Genomic DNA, 12,015 nt, shown 5'->3' on the forward strand with positions numbered 1-12,015 from the left:
AAGCATAGGGAAATAGGGATCTCCTAGAAAAGTTATATTGTGTTTTTTTAAACAAACAAACAAAAACATCATCTGATTCACCTGTCTTACTCTAAATCTAGTGGGGCTTGTTTAAGCAGTCAGCTCTTCTTTAACAGATCCTTCGAAATGACATGCACACTCTTACTGCCCTTTTTTAACCTTGTGACTCCTACAGTGCTCTTCACAGATAAAGCATGAGTGTGTTTACTAGGAAATCTGTCTCTTTCTTGGTTTTGAGCTCTGCAGTATGATTTCTTTTCATGGATTTTATATCAAGGTTTAGAAGTTAAGCATGGATCAGTGACCACAGCTGAGTTCTAGATACAGAGGAGGCTATGCAGAAGATGCACATAGTACTGTTTGAAGTCATTATTAAGTGTTGCTGAGATGATGAAGTTCTTGAAAGTGATGTTGAAAGGGAGTTACAATATATTGTAAATGTAGAAGTATATGAAATATATTCATATAGTGTTTTAGCAACCTGAGAAATAGAAAGGAAGCTACGCTAATTAGAGGAAAGGTAGAAAAACTTGGTCGTTGGCGATTTATGCATTTACACATGGTTTTTTGAAAATTCCTCCAGAAAATGGTTACATTTTAATGTAGTTTTGTGTCTTGTTTTGGCAAGTTGTTATATTTTCTTTTTCTTTGCTTTGCTTTTTTTTTTTTTTTTTAAAGGAATCCAAAATGTACTCAGCTTATTCTGTGCCGTGCTTACAGAAAATAAGGTTCTCTTTCACTCTGCAAGTTTTCAGAGGCTTAGTGACGCCTGTAGGGCTCTGGAGTCTTTGATGTTTCCCCTCAAATATAGGTGAGTTGAGCTGTGAATCTCTGAACTCTTTGACTCGTTTTATATTTATAACTCATATTTCATTCTCTTTAACAAAAGTTGTGCTATGTTTATTCAAATAAGCTGAGTTTTTTTCACAATCAAATCAAAAAGTCCTAAGCTGTACACCGCATCAGTGAAAATCTGATTGTGTTAAGACAGTGGAAACAACGAAAGGAGAAACATCCTACCTATAAATACAATAGAACCCTACTTACAGCATCAGTCAGATGGTAAGACTTGATAGTGATAATTGATGAGTAAATGCCTGGAAAAGGAAGCAGTTGGACAAGACCTAATAGCAGTGTGCCAATAAGTAAGAGGAGGTACGTGCCAGGAGAATGAGGGACTGTGGTCATAAACTGAAATAGCAGAGGGATAGGTTTCTGACTGGATGCAGGGAAAACATGTTTTATTATGAGGATAACTAACCACTGGAACAGAGTGGAAGACTGTGGAAACTCTGTCCCTGTAGGTTTTCAGGACCCAACTGGACAAAGCCCAGGACAACTTGGTCTTTATTCAGTCTTGACCCTGCTTTGAGCAGAAGATTGGACTAAATGATCTCCTGAGGCCCTTTATAACCTGAAAGATTCTTTGATTCTAAGATAACATCTGTATTAACTTGTAACACAGTTTTAAGTCATTGACAAATGTCCACCAGAGAATGAATTTAAATCAACAAGTTGATCCTCTCTAAAAAGTCATAACTGAGTCCAGCTTTCTGAAATGGAAAACTTAATGTCAAATTATTTGGATTTTAAGCAAAAAGACATGTAATTCTTACTCATCTGTTTTAAAAGAAGCTTATATTTTAGTAGCGTCTTTTATTTGTTTAAAATATTTCCTGGGTGGACATACTTTCATTATAGAGTAAGAAAGAAAAAAATGGAAAGTAGTTGGAATATGTTTGCTTATATGATGGAATAGTAATGAATGTAAATTTTTAATCATAATTATCAGTTAGGAGTTGAAAATGCATTGATTGAGATCCAGATTTTAATGTTGCTCTGATGAAAAGACTTATTTTTTTCAAATTGACAACTTTAATCAAGTAAACAGTATCTGAAATAGTTCTTCTTATAACATGTAGCTGCTACTTCAGTATCAAAGTGAACGATTTCACCTTGAGATTTCTTATTAATAATATTTTATGAAAGGATGAATTGTAGCTTTCTCTCCAAAAACTAGCAGTGTTTTGAAAAATGAAAGTATTATCCGCAACCTTAATGTCCCTAATTACCTGAAAGTTGTGGATGAATATCTGTATAACACAAACATTACAAATATAAATTGATTTTTATTTTGCAAAATACATTTTATATAAGAAATTGTAGACACTATAATAGTTTCTGAGTTTACATCACAGATATTCCTTTAACAGGTACTTTATAAAGAGGTATTTCATCTTTTGTCTTAAAAAAAAGAAAAAGTTGTTTATAGTAAATTTAATTTGCAGCAGGAAGATTGAAAAAAATATAAGCTGTGCTATGCAAAGAAATAGTCAGAAACTTTTATTTTATTTTTATTTTATTTTATTTTATTTTATTTATTCTTTCACAGTTATCCCTATATTCCAATTCTTCCTGCACAGCTATTGGAAGTTCTCAGCTCGCCAACGCCTTTCATAATTGGTGTACATTCTGTCTTTCGTAATGACATTCATGAACTTGTAAGTATGTCTACCTAGAATATTCATAGTCACAGAGTTATCTAGGATGTTTAGTTGCAGAGATTTTCCATACTTCAGAGATGTTCGTATGAACCATTCATATACTTTTAAAATATTACTGTAGAAGGCTTGATAAGACCGAGGAGGAAAAAAGGAAAATCATTAATTCTTCTATAAATATTTTGAGTCTATAAAGTAGAAGAAGGAAATTATTTGATTCCAGTGCAGGATGGGAAGGAATGGATCTATTTCCAGCTTTGTCATGTCAGCCATAAATATGAACAAATAATTTGGTATTTTCAAATATATTCCCAATTATGTTATTTTATTCATACTTTTAAATACATATTTCAGAACCTGAACCAGGGTTACAGAGGTTCCTAGAAACATGTAATTTTACTTAAAGAGTTGTCATCATTGTGTCTTTTTGAAAACAGAGTATTCAATATCCCAAATCACTGAACACAGAAACATCAAGAAGGAGTTGGGTTTCCATTCATTTTTCACAGCTATGTTCAGTAATTTGAAGTATTTAGAGCATTTCCTTTCACAAAAGCATTCTATATGTTAAAGTTAGTACTGTTTTACTTTGTTTATGTTAATTTATGCGCAGATCATGAAATTTCCACTGTTGTGTTTTTAAACTGTGCTCACAGGATAATGCTCACAGCACAACCACTAATATTTTTGTCCCTTACAGTTAGATGTAATCATTGCAGACCTGGATGGAGGCACAATTAAAATTCCTGAATGTATTCATCTCTCTCAGCTCCCAGAGCCACTGCTACATCAGACTCAGATGGCACTTTCTCTAGTATGTTTTGACAGAAAACCATTTTCTATTCTCTCACCTCTTTTAAAAGCAAGAAAAGAGAATTTTGGTATTCAGTTGCTTTCAAACACACTGGAAATGTGAGATTTAAAACTATGATACATGCCAACACTCCTTTCAGAATAATTTATGATCTGAAGTTAGAGTTAACATCATCAGTAATTTAACTTACTACTAAAATAAGGTTTTTCCCTATTTAAGAGGAAGGTAGTGATTTTCCTAATAGTACATTTGAAATTCTTAAAGTTTATTTCTCTAATGCCTCTTTATTAATATCTGAGAGTGATTGATAAGGAATTACCCAAGAAAGCTGTTGAGTTTTCTGTCTAGGAAAAAAAAAATTTTTTTACTCTGTTAATTAGATTCATTGACTGTAATAGGAGTTTTTGATAACTAGCTTACATGTAGAAACATGAATTTGAGAAATTAACCCCACCTTTATTTCCATTAAGTCTTTATAATTTATCTCAATCGATTATTTGAAGTATTTACTATCAGTAAATATTATTTTGAGAAAGCAGAAAAAGTAAATTGTTCTTGCCTCAGCAAAATGAGGGGAAAAAATTATTTTAAAAATTCTCTAGGTTTTGCATCCTGATTTGGAAACAGCAGATTATGCATTCCCTCCCCCACGAACAGCTTTATCACACACAAAAATGCTGGTAAGATTTCTATGTTATGTCTGACTTTCTTAAACAAAAAACCCTTGAAATTTTAGACTAAATTTCTTTTAAGAATTTTGACTTTGTGTTTTCTCTTCCATATCCTTTACAGTATTATTGGTAGAGCAAAGAGTTGGCATAGGACTTTGCATTCTGCTCTGTAGCAGCGTTCTGATATCTAATAATGATAGGTATTTTATATTATATGTTTGAACATATTGGGAAATGAATTCCATGTTTTTTTTAATATTGCTTTTGGCTTTGATGAACTTCAACCTAAATAAAATGATACACAGTTGTCTATAGTTATTTTTTTTTTTTAACTAAAATCTAGTTAACTTGGATTAAAAATAATTGCAAAGCCATGACAACTTAATAACTTGGTAAACCTGCTTGCTTTAGCCTGCAAGAATGTGTAGAATTGAACTGGAGTTGGTAGTCTAAACTAAAATCCAAAAGCAAATTCAATTTAAGAACATATTTTGGTTTTATTGTGTAAGTGTATTTCAGAACCTGTGAAGTTCTACGTGGTACAAGATACATATATATATATATATAAAAATAGTTCTTATTTGTTGCTTTAAGATTGTGGTTTCATTGATGAAGACAGAAAATGTAATCCAAATTTCACTTAGACTAGTTTCAGAATTCAGCTAAGATCTCATTTTGGACAGTGAAGTTATAAATTAATGTCATTTTATATGAAAATATGAATTTTGTTAAATCTGAAAGAAATAACTATGTTTTCAAGATGTCGAAAAAGTCAGGGAATGTGTTAAAATCCTAGAGAGGAACTTGAACCCAAACAAACCTAGAATGTCTCTCAGTAAAGTGAGTCCTTACAAAAATAACGTAAAAATAGAATAACAATGATCAGACAACACATCTAGAAAAATATTCACAAAGGACAGCTTTATGGAATCTTACAGATCCCTATGTTTAGTTCTTTTAAAAAGTTATTGCAAGCTTTAACTTACTTAATTTAGATTAACTTGTTGATTTAGATCATCAGCTGTTTACCCGATCTGATAATCTAATATTCTTTGCTGCTTGCAATTTTTCAAGTTGAAATTTGTTGAAAAATTTGTTCGAGATGCCATAAAACCTGAGGTTTTAAAACAAATTCTAGGACCTCACGTTTTAGACATGGCCATGGTCTGGTTAGATACTTGAGGTAGAATGAAAATAATGTGGGTGACAGAGGATTTGAACAATGTTTTTAGGTGTATTTGAGCTGAAGATGTCCCTGTCCCAAGTCTGCCCTCATCTGTTCATATCGTTTCTACTAAACCCTCAATGCTTATTTAAGCATTCCCCTGCTCATTTAAGTCAAAGTTAACCAGGACTTTAAAGATCTACTATTTAAAACATTTTAAACTAACCCTGGCTTGTTTTGGCTGCACTAGATTGGCACGTGAAGATTTGAGTTCGAAGAGTCATAAAAAAGTAGCTGAGCAAACTCAGAGCAGTCCCCGCAGCTGGCTGCGCAGCATGATGCCTGCCACGCTCTGAGCCAGGCTCCCAGCACCACTGCCAGCTTAGACTCCTGCGGCTCCCTGCCCCCCTGCCTGCTCCAGTGGCACTGCCTTTGTAGTGCTGCAGAGCTGCCCTATTTGAAGGAATAAATCCAGGCAAAGATACCCCTTTTTCTGTCACTGGCATCAGTTTGCACTCAGGTTGGTTCCTTCTTGGGTTTTTCCACGTGACCACTCAGCTACTCTTGATTACCCTGACACTAATGTGCAGGTGTGAAAAAGGAGCAACAGGAGCGACAGGGTGGATATGTAATAATCATTACCATCTGTATTGCCATCCAGAGACAGGTCAGTGAAACTGTAGCCTTGCTTGCATCAGATAGTTTTGTATGCATGCACATATCTCCACTTCACATGCTGCACTGCTTGGCAAATTTGTAGGCATTTATCAGATAGCTTTATACAAGGTGTAGAAAAAATTAGGAAATGAAAATGTTTTGACAGCATGTTCAATTACATCTTGCAGGATAAAGAAGTGCGAGCAATCTTCCTTAGGCTATTTGCACAACTTTTCCAAGGATACCGGTCATGCCTTCAGCTGATCAGAATTCATGCTGAACCAGTCATTCATTTCCACAAGGTAAAAGAGAAAGTTATTTTTATTTAGTTAGCATTTGTTTGTGTTGTTTTATCCCCAGGTGCTTGCCTTTTAAACAAGTGTTTAAAAAAACTCAGTTTTTTTTTTTTTACAGTTGCTGTTGACATGCCAAAATTTATCAACTTACAAGGATATAATTTTGACATAGCATTATATCAGTGCATTTTAGTGGGAGTAATTGTTGAGATAGTGATAAAGATGAAGCAAAGTTAACATTAAAATTTAATATAAAGAAACATTTGATGGATCATCAAGGAATTTTGAAAACATATATATGTTGCTACAAGACAATACTTAAAAGTATCAGTTTTATTACCTGTGAGATTTATAAAACATGTACATCAAAATATTGTTACTTCACTCCTGAATTTAGGTACAAAGACATCTTATGTAATATAAAAACTTTCTCATTAGAAAGCACCTCATATTACTATAAGCTGATGAAAATATATAGTTGCTTATACATAAATAGTTGAATTTATGATGCTGATAAAATACTTGCATTCTTTTCTATCTCTAATGCAGGCAGCCTTCTTGGGCCAGCGAGGCTTAATTGAAAATGACTTTCTAACCAAAGTTCTCAATGGAATGGCATTTGCTGGTTTTGTGTCAGAGAGGGGTCCTCCCTTTAGAGCCTGTGACCTTTTTGATGAGGTGAAAACTGTTTGGTTTTTAATCCAAATAAATTAAAATGTACCAATGACATTTTAACATGTGAAAAACTTAAATGCTTCCAAACTGTCTATTATATAAAGTTTATCTGTTATATAAAGTTTATGCTAATCTTCTCAATTCTCATTTTCTACTAAACATGCATTTTTAGCTTACTTTTATAAAACTGTGCCCTGCTCATATGTATGAAGTTAAACATTTGTGTAAGTCATGATAATGCTGTTCTTATTGTCAGGTTTGGAAATTTATAATGAATCACATGTGCTAGTACAGAATTATTTTGAGTAATCTAATTACATTCTTAAAACATTGAAAAAGTAATGAAGAAATATTAAATTAAATACATACCCAACAAAATCAACTGGGACAAACATTTTTTCTGTTAAAAAGCAGTACCATACTTTTCCTGTGCTGTTTTTTATTTGAATGTACAGTACAAATAGAGTTTGCATAGTAGCAGTGCATTAGAGAAATGTAGATTATAATATTAGAAACGTTAAAGGAATGTTTTAGGTTTGTAGGACTTTGTGTTAGGTTAGACTCTGGCAGCAGAAGCTCTATAAGAATCTCATGTTCTAGATCAATGTGACAGTGCAGGTTGTTCTTTTTTTTTTTCTTCCTTTTTTCTCAGTTTCAATTAAGATTAACATTTTGTAATTTAAACAGGCAATAAATTATTTTAGTTGAATCATAAACATTTTTCTTTTTTTTTTCTTTTTATTTTTTTTTAAGTTGGTAGCCTTTGAAGTTGAAAGAATTAAAGCTGAGGAAGGTAATCCACCAAAAATGATAAAACATGTTAGAGAACTTGCAGAACAACTCTTCAAAAATGTAAGTTTACTATACCTACTGCACTTTAGTATTGATAACACTAGAAGTTCATGTGTCTGAGATAGATCCAGTGTCTGAAAACAGAAATGACTGCTTGTGGTAGTTATCTGCATTATGACTGAAGACTTTGGAACTTTAAATACCAACAATTTTATACATTAAGGATGTTCAATATATTGACTGCTATATTAATGCTAATATTGATTTACCTACTGCTCTTAGTACTACTTAGCATACTGTTTTCTTAGTGTGTATTCACGTAATGTTTATAAACTGTTATTTTCTCTGCTGCAACCTGCCTGTGCCAAACATGTCTTCTTACTTCTCAACAGTTTCACCTATGAAAACCATACATCCAGTTTGACATGGTGTATTTTTCCAGCAGATCTCTCCTGCTGTGTAACCCAGGCTCCATGATTTCCATTCTCAGCAAGTGTTAACTATCCCATTTCTTACATGTTGTTTCTTGAACTCTTTGGGTTTCCTGAAATACCATTTCCAGTTTCATTCTTTCCTTCCTATCATGCCTTTATCTTGTACAGTGCTTTTGTAAAATCTCTTAAGATTCTATTTGATAGGGCATTTTGTTTGCTTCTTTTATTTGGCATCAGCTAATCTCCATCCCCCTCACACTTCCTGTCGTTGTTCAGACTCCACAGAGCAATATCTGTTTTGCAATCAGTCAACACCTTTATCACCCTATCTTTTCGCTATCCCACTTCCCAAAAGCTATGATTTACAACTACACTGCTATAAAAAACACAGGAATTACTAACTGCTGCTGAATTCTGGGGTGTTTTTGTTTGTTTGTTTGTTTTGATGTTTTTGTTGTTGTTTTTTTCAAAAAAGAATTGCTTTTGAGCATTTCATCAGTATTAGTGCAGTCTTTGCTTTGGATAAGATTAATATCTTAGTATAGAAAATCCAAAATTTTACAACTATTGCATTCAGCAGTTCTTGTGTCTGTAGGTGTTGGATGAAAAATTACATCTATGTATTCTGAGTGGAATGTGTGAATAGTGAGGAGTGTGAACTGAGATTAGTCTGACTTTTAATATTGTCCTTAGCTGATGAATTTGTGTATCTCTTCAGACATGGATTTGCTCTTCACCACTCCCCCAGCCATCTCTTTTTTCCACTGAAATTGTCAAATGACCTTTCTGCTTTTTTTTTTTTTTGAATGAATGAAAGAATTGATACACAGGTTAACCTCCCTTGTTGATATTAGACATTAGAAGAGAAAATAAATATATCTTAGTGGACTGAAAACATTTCACATTTAGAAGTGTGTATGAAATGTTGTCTCTTGTCCATTTGTGGTATAGCATACTTGTTAAAGTATTTTAAAATTGATGTCTATATACTGATGTCTTAGAATTATTGTAAGTGAATGTACCTTGTGGAAAATGTAGAGGTATGTCAGACATGAGAATTTTTGTTACATAGACTCATTTCATCCATGACATTTAATCTGTAATAAAATGTTATTTATTTCATGGCTTACCTTCTTATCCTTATTAGTGGTAAGTACTGGTGGAATCATCTTCTATTACAAGTTAAAATTATGTAACCTAAAATAAAAGCTTCAGAATAAATGTTAAATGTCATGCTACTAAATTAATAACAGTGTTTTGTATACCAAAGTGCTTTTTCCAAATTCATGTCTTTATTTCAAATTAATGCTGTCAGGAGGTATATTGGTTGACACTCCTGCAGCATTCATGACAATTAGTTTCATTAAAAGTCGATGGGCAATATTCAAGTAAAGTAGTCTGGTTCTTTTTGATCAGGTGGCAGAGATGTGTGGATTCGAATTTGCAGAGTGTATGGCAGAAAAAAAATCAGGAGTACCACACTTAAGTTTCATTAAAATCAAGTTATCTTTTTTTTTTTTTTTAAACAAGTGTTGGAGCTATAATGTTATAAGCATATGATTATTGCAGTACTGTCCCATAAATATAGGAAATTTCTTTTAAAAATATAATTGTTATTATCATTCTAAATTACTACAAAGGAAATGAAGAACATTTGGATTTGTTTTCTAGTGTATATGGATCCTTTTTTAGAATGAAAGAACCTATAAAGCATAAATGATTGCATATGTGCAACTTCTCATAATTTCTTAAAATCAGTGTCAAGACTTACTCATTTTCATCTGTTCTTATGATGAGATTTCCTTACACCATTGCGATTGACCAGCCACTACTTCACTACCACCAAGTTAATGATTTAAAAAGTCAGATTTTTAATAGTTACGTATCTTTGAATAAAGCACTGTGATAAGTAACATTGCTTCTAAAACTTATGCCTAGAGCTGTCTCATTTAAATCACATTGCATGACATATTTTGATATCTTATTCCCCAATTTTAATAGTCATTTAGTTGTAGCTGGGACAGTCTAGATATATATGAGGAAAAGGTTCATTGGGGAGAGATAGTGTTTGTATTAGTCTAGCTGGTGCAAGTGGAAAATCTAGACAAGTTTGTGGCATATACTGCTTCAGTAGTTGAAGGCATTAGACCTACGTTGCTGATCTATATGTCATTGCATATGCAGCTGGCATTAGGTTTTTGAAGTCCAAGATAAAAGTAACTCTTTCTAGATCTTTCCTCTGGACCTCTCTGTTCAATTAAATGGAACGTGAAATAGTTATTTTCCCTTTCTGGCTTTTTCCTATTATATGTCATCTGTTACCTCCCGCTAAGGTTGTGTTTCTTTTCTCTGCCTTGCTGCTCTTGGCATCTGCTGCTGTCATCCTCCTCATAGCTAGATTTTTGGCTCATTTCATTAAACTCTCCTGTGCAGAGAATTTGTATGGCTAAGTAGCTGGTTTGTTTTTCTACATCTGAGACCAAATGCATCAGTTTGAGACTGCTTTTTCTCAAATTGATGCATTTTGTCTCCTTGTTGCCTTTTACTTCTGTAAATGAAAGCATCAGGCTAACTCCTGATTCTGAGTTGTGTTGCAATCTAGTTATGCTTTTACAACAGAAACCTAATTGTTTGCATAATGCTCTTTAGCAACTATACATAGCCAACTGCATAGAATCAAACTGAAACAGAGTAAATTCAAACGTGACTAATGACAATCCCTTCTATATGAATTAAGAGAAGAAAATACCCTGTTTTATTTGACAACTTTACACTGCTCAAAACATGAGATGTAATCCTCTTAATGGTGGTGAAACCCTTGTGGTACATTTTAATCTCTGCCGTAATTTTGGAAAAGGTACAACCTGAAGCCAGAAAAGAAACAAAAAGTGAGAGAAGTTCATCAAGCATTTGAGGAAAAAATAAAAGAAACAGTGCATTTTCATATCTTGCAGTCTTCAGGATGTCATTCTGAGAAGTGTGTTTTACACATGCTGAAGTCAATGTGGAGGCATTTAAGAGAAATTTAGTGGTTTGTGGTGTACATGGTCTTTATAGTTGCTGACCACCAGAGGCAGAAGATTTGTGTCCACATATAGGAACATACTGTGCCCTGATACTGTATCTGGTATGACAAATACGTACCAACCCAGGGCAAGAAGTAAAATATCACACACACAACATCTCTGTTGTATAGTACAGAACATATTTTGGCACTGTCTTCAGTACTGCAGTATTGCACAATAATGTCAGACCAAGACGAGTATTGGAACGGTTATTTAGCAGACGGAGCAATTATTTTGGTAGAATAAGTATGGCAGTGTTCTGTGATGTGAAACTGAATTATTATTATTTTTTTTTTTTTCCTATTCTGGGGATCTCTTCAAGAAAAGTGAAAAGCAAAGATAAAAACTTTCTCTGGGGCTTCTTATTACATTTTCTTTTAAAGAAAAAGAAAACAAAGACCATAAAAGCACTCTACAGTGAAAAATCACTGTAGACAAACATCTCTCTTTGCAGTGGAAATTCTGACTTTTTGCAATGATAGTGATTTCTATCCATCAAGAACATCCCAAAATCTGAAGTTACAGCTTCTTTTTATTTTCCTTGTAATTTGTACCCATTGTTTCCTCTCTTTGATTGACTGTATTAATCTTTTTCCTTTCTTTAGTGCAAGCAGTGAATTGTATAACATATTTTGTGGGACATGCAGAAGTTACAAAAATGTTACCTAATGAAGGAGGGCCACAGTTTCAAACATGATATGAAAATGAATTTTCACTTTGTAGACTTGACCAAGATGAGAATGTTTCTGGATGCTTGGTGCAGAGACTGTATATTATATTTTTCAACCCTGTCTCTAGTGTAGAAGCTAATTGTCATGCTATTTTCTACTTAAGTCCTAAATATTCATTAAGTTGCATAAAAGCAACCTAAGTTAAAAAGTGATATTCTTTTGCTCTCTTTCTTTTTTGAATTAATTTGGATGT

The 12,015-nt window shown here is 33.2% G+C and overlaps 1 protein-coding gene across 6 annotated transcripts in view; it reads left to right on the plus strand.

The window, feature by feature from the left end:
• Positions 1-12,015, plus strand: part of SBF2 (SET binding factor 2) — a 260,328-nt gene that overhangs the window by 144,952 nt on the left and 103,361 nt on the right. For all 6 annotated transcript variants that reach the window (XM_035550135.1, XM_035550137.1, XM_035550136.1 and 3 more), the window contains 7 exons: positions 700-832; positions 2,414-2,522; positions 3,223-3,336; positions 3,939-4,016; positions 6,018-6,131; positions 6,675-6,803; positions 7,554-7,652. In XM_035550135.1, coding sequence (XP_035406028.1) covers positions 700-832; positions 2,414-2,522; positions 3,223-3,336; positions 3,939-4,016; positions 6,018-6,131; positions 6,675-6,803; positions 7,554-7,652 — 776 coding nt within the window. The remainder of the gene's footprint in view (positions 1-699; positions 833-2,413; positions 2,523-3,222; positions 3,337-3,938; positions 4,017-6,017; positions 6,132-6,674; positions 6,804-7,553; positions 7,653-12,015) is intronic.

Source organism: Cygnus atratus, chromosome 5, assembly GCF_013377495.2.
Source record: "Cygnus atratus isolate AKBS03 ecotype Queensland, Australia chromosome 5, CAtr_DNAZoo_HiC_assembly, whole genome shotgun sequence".
Classification (NCBI taxonomy): Eukaryota; Metazoa; Chordata; class Aves; order Anseriformes; family Anatidae; genus Cygnus; species Cygnus atratus.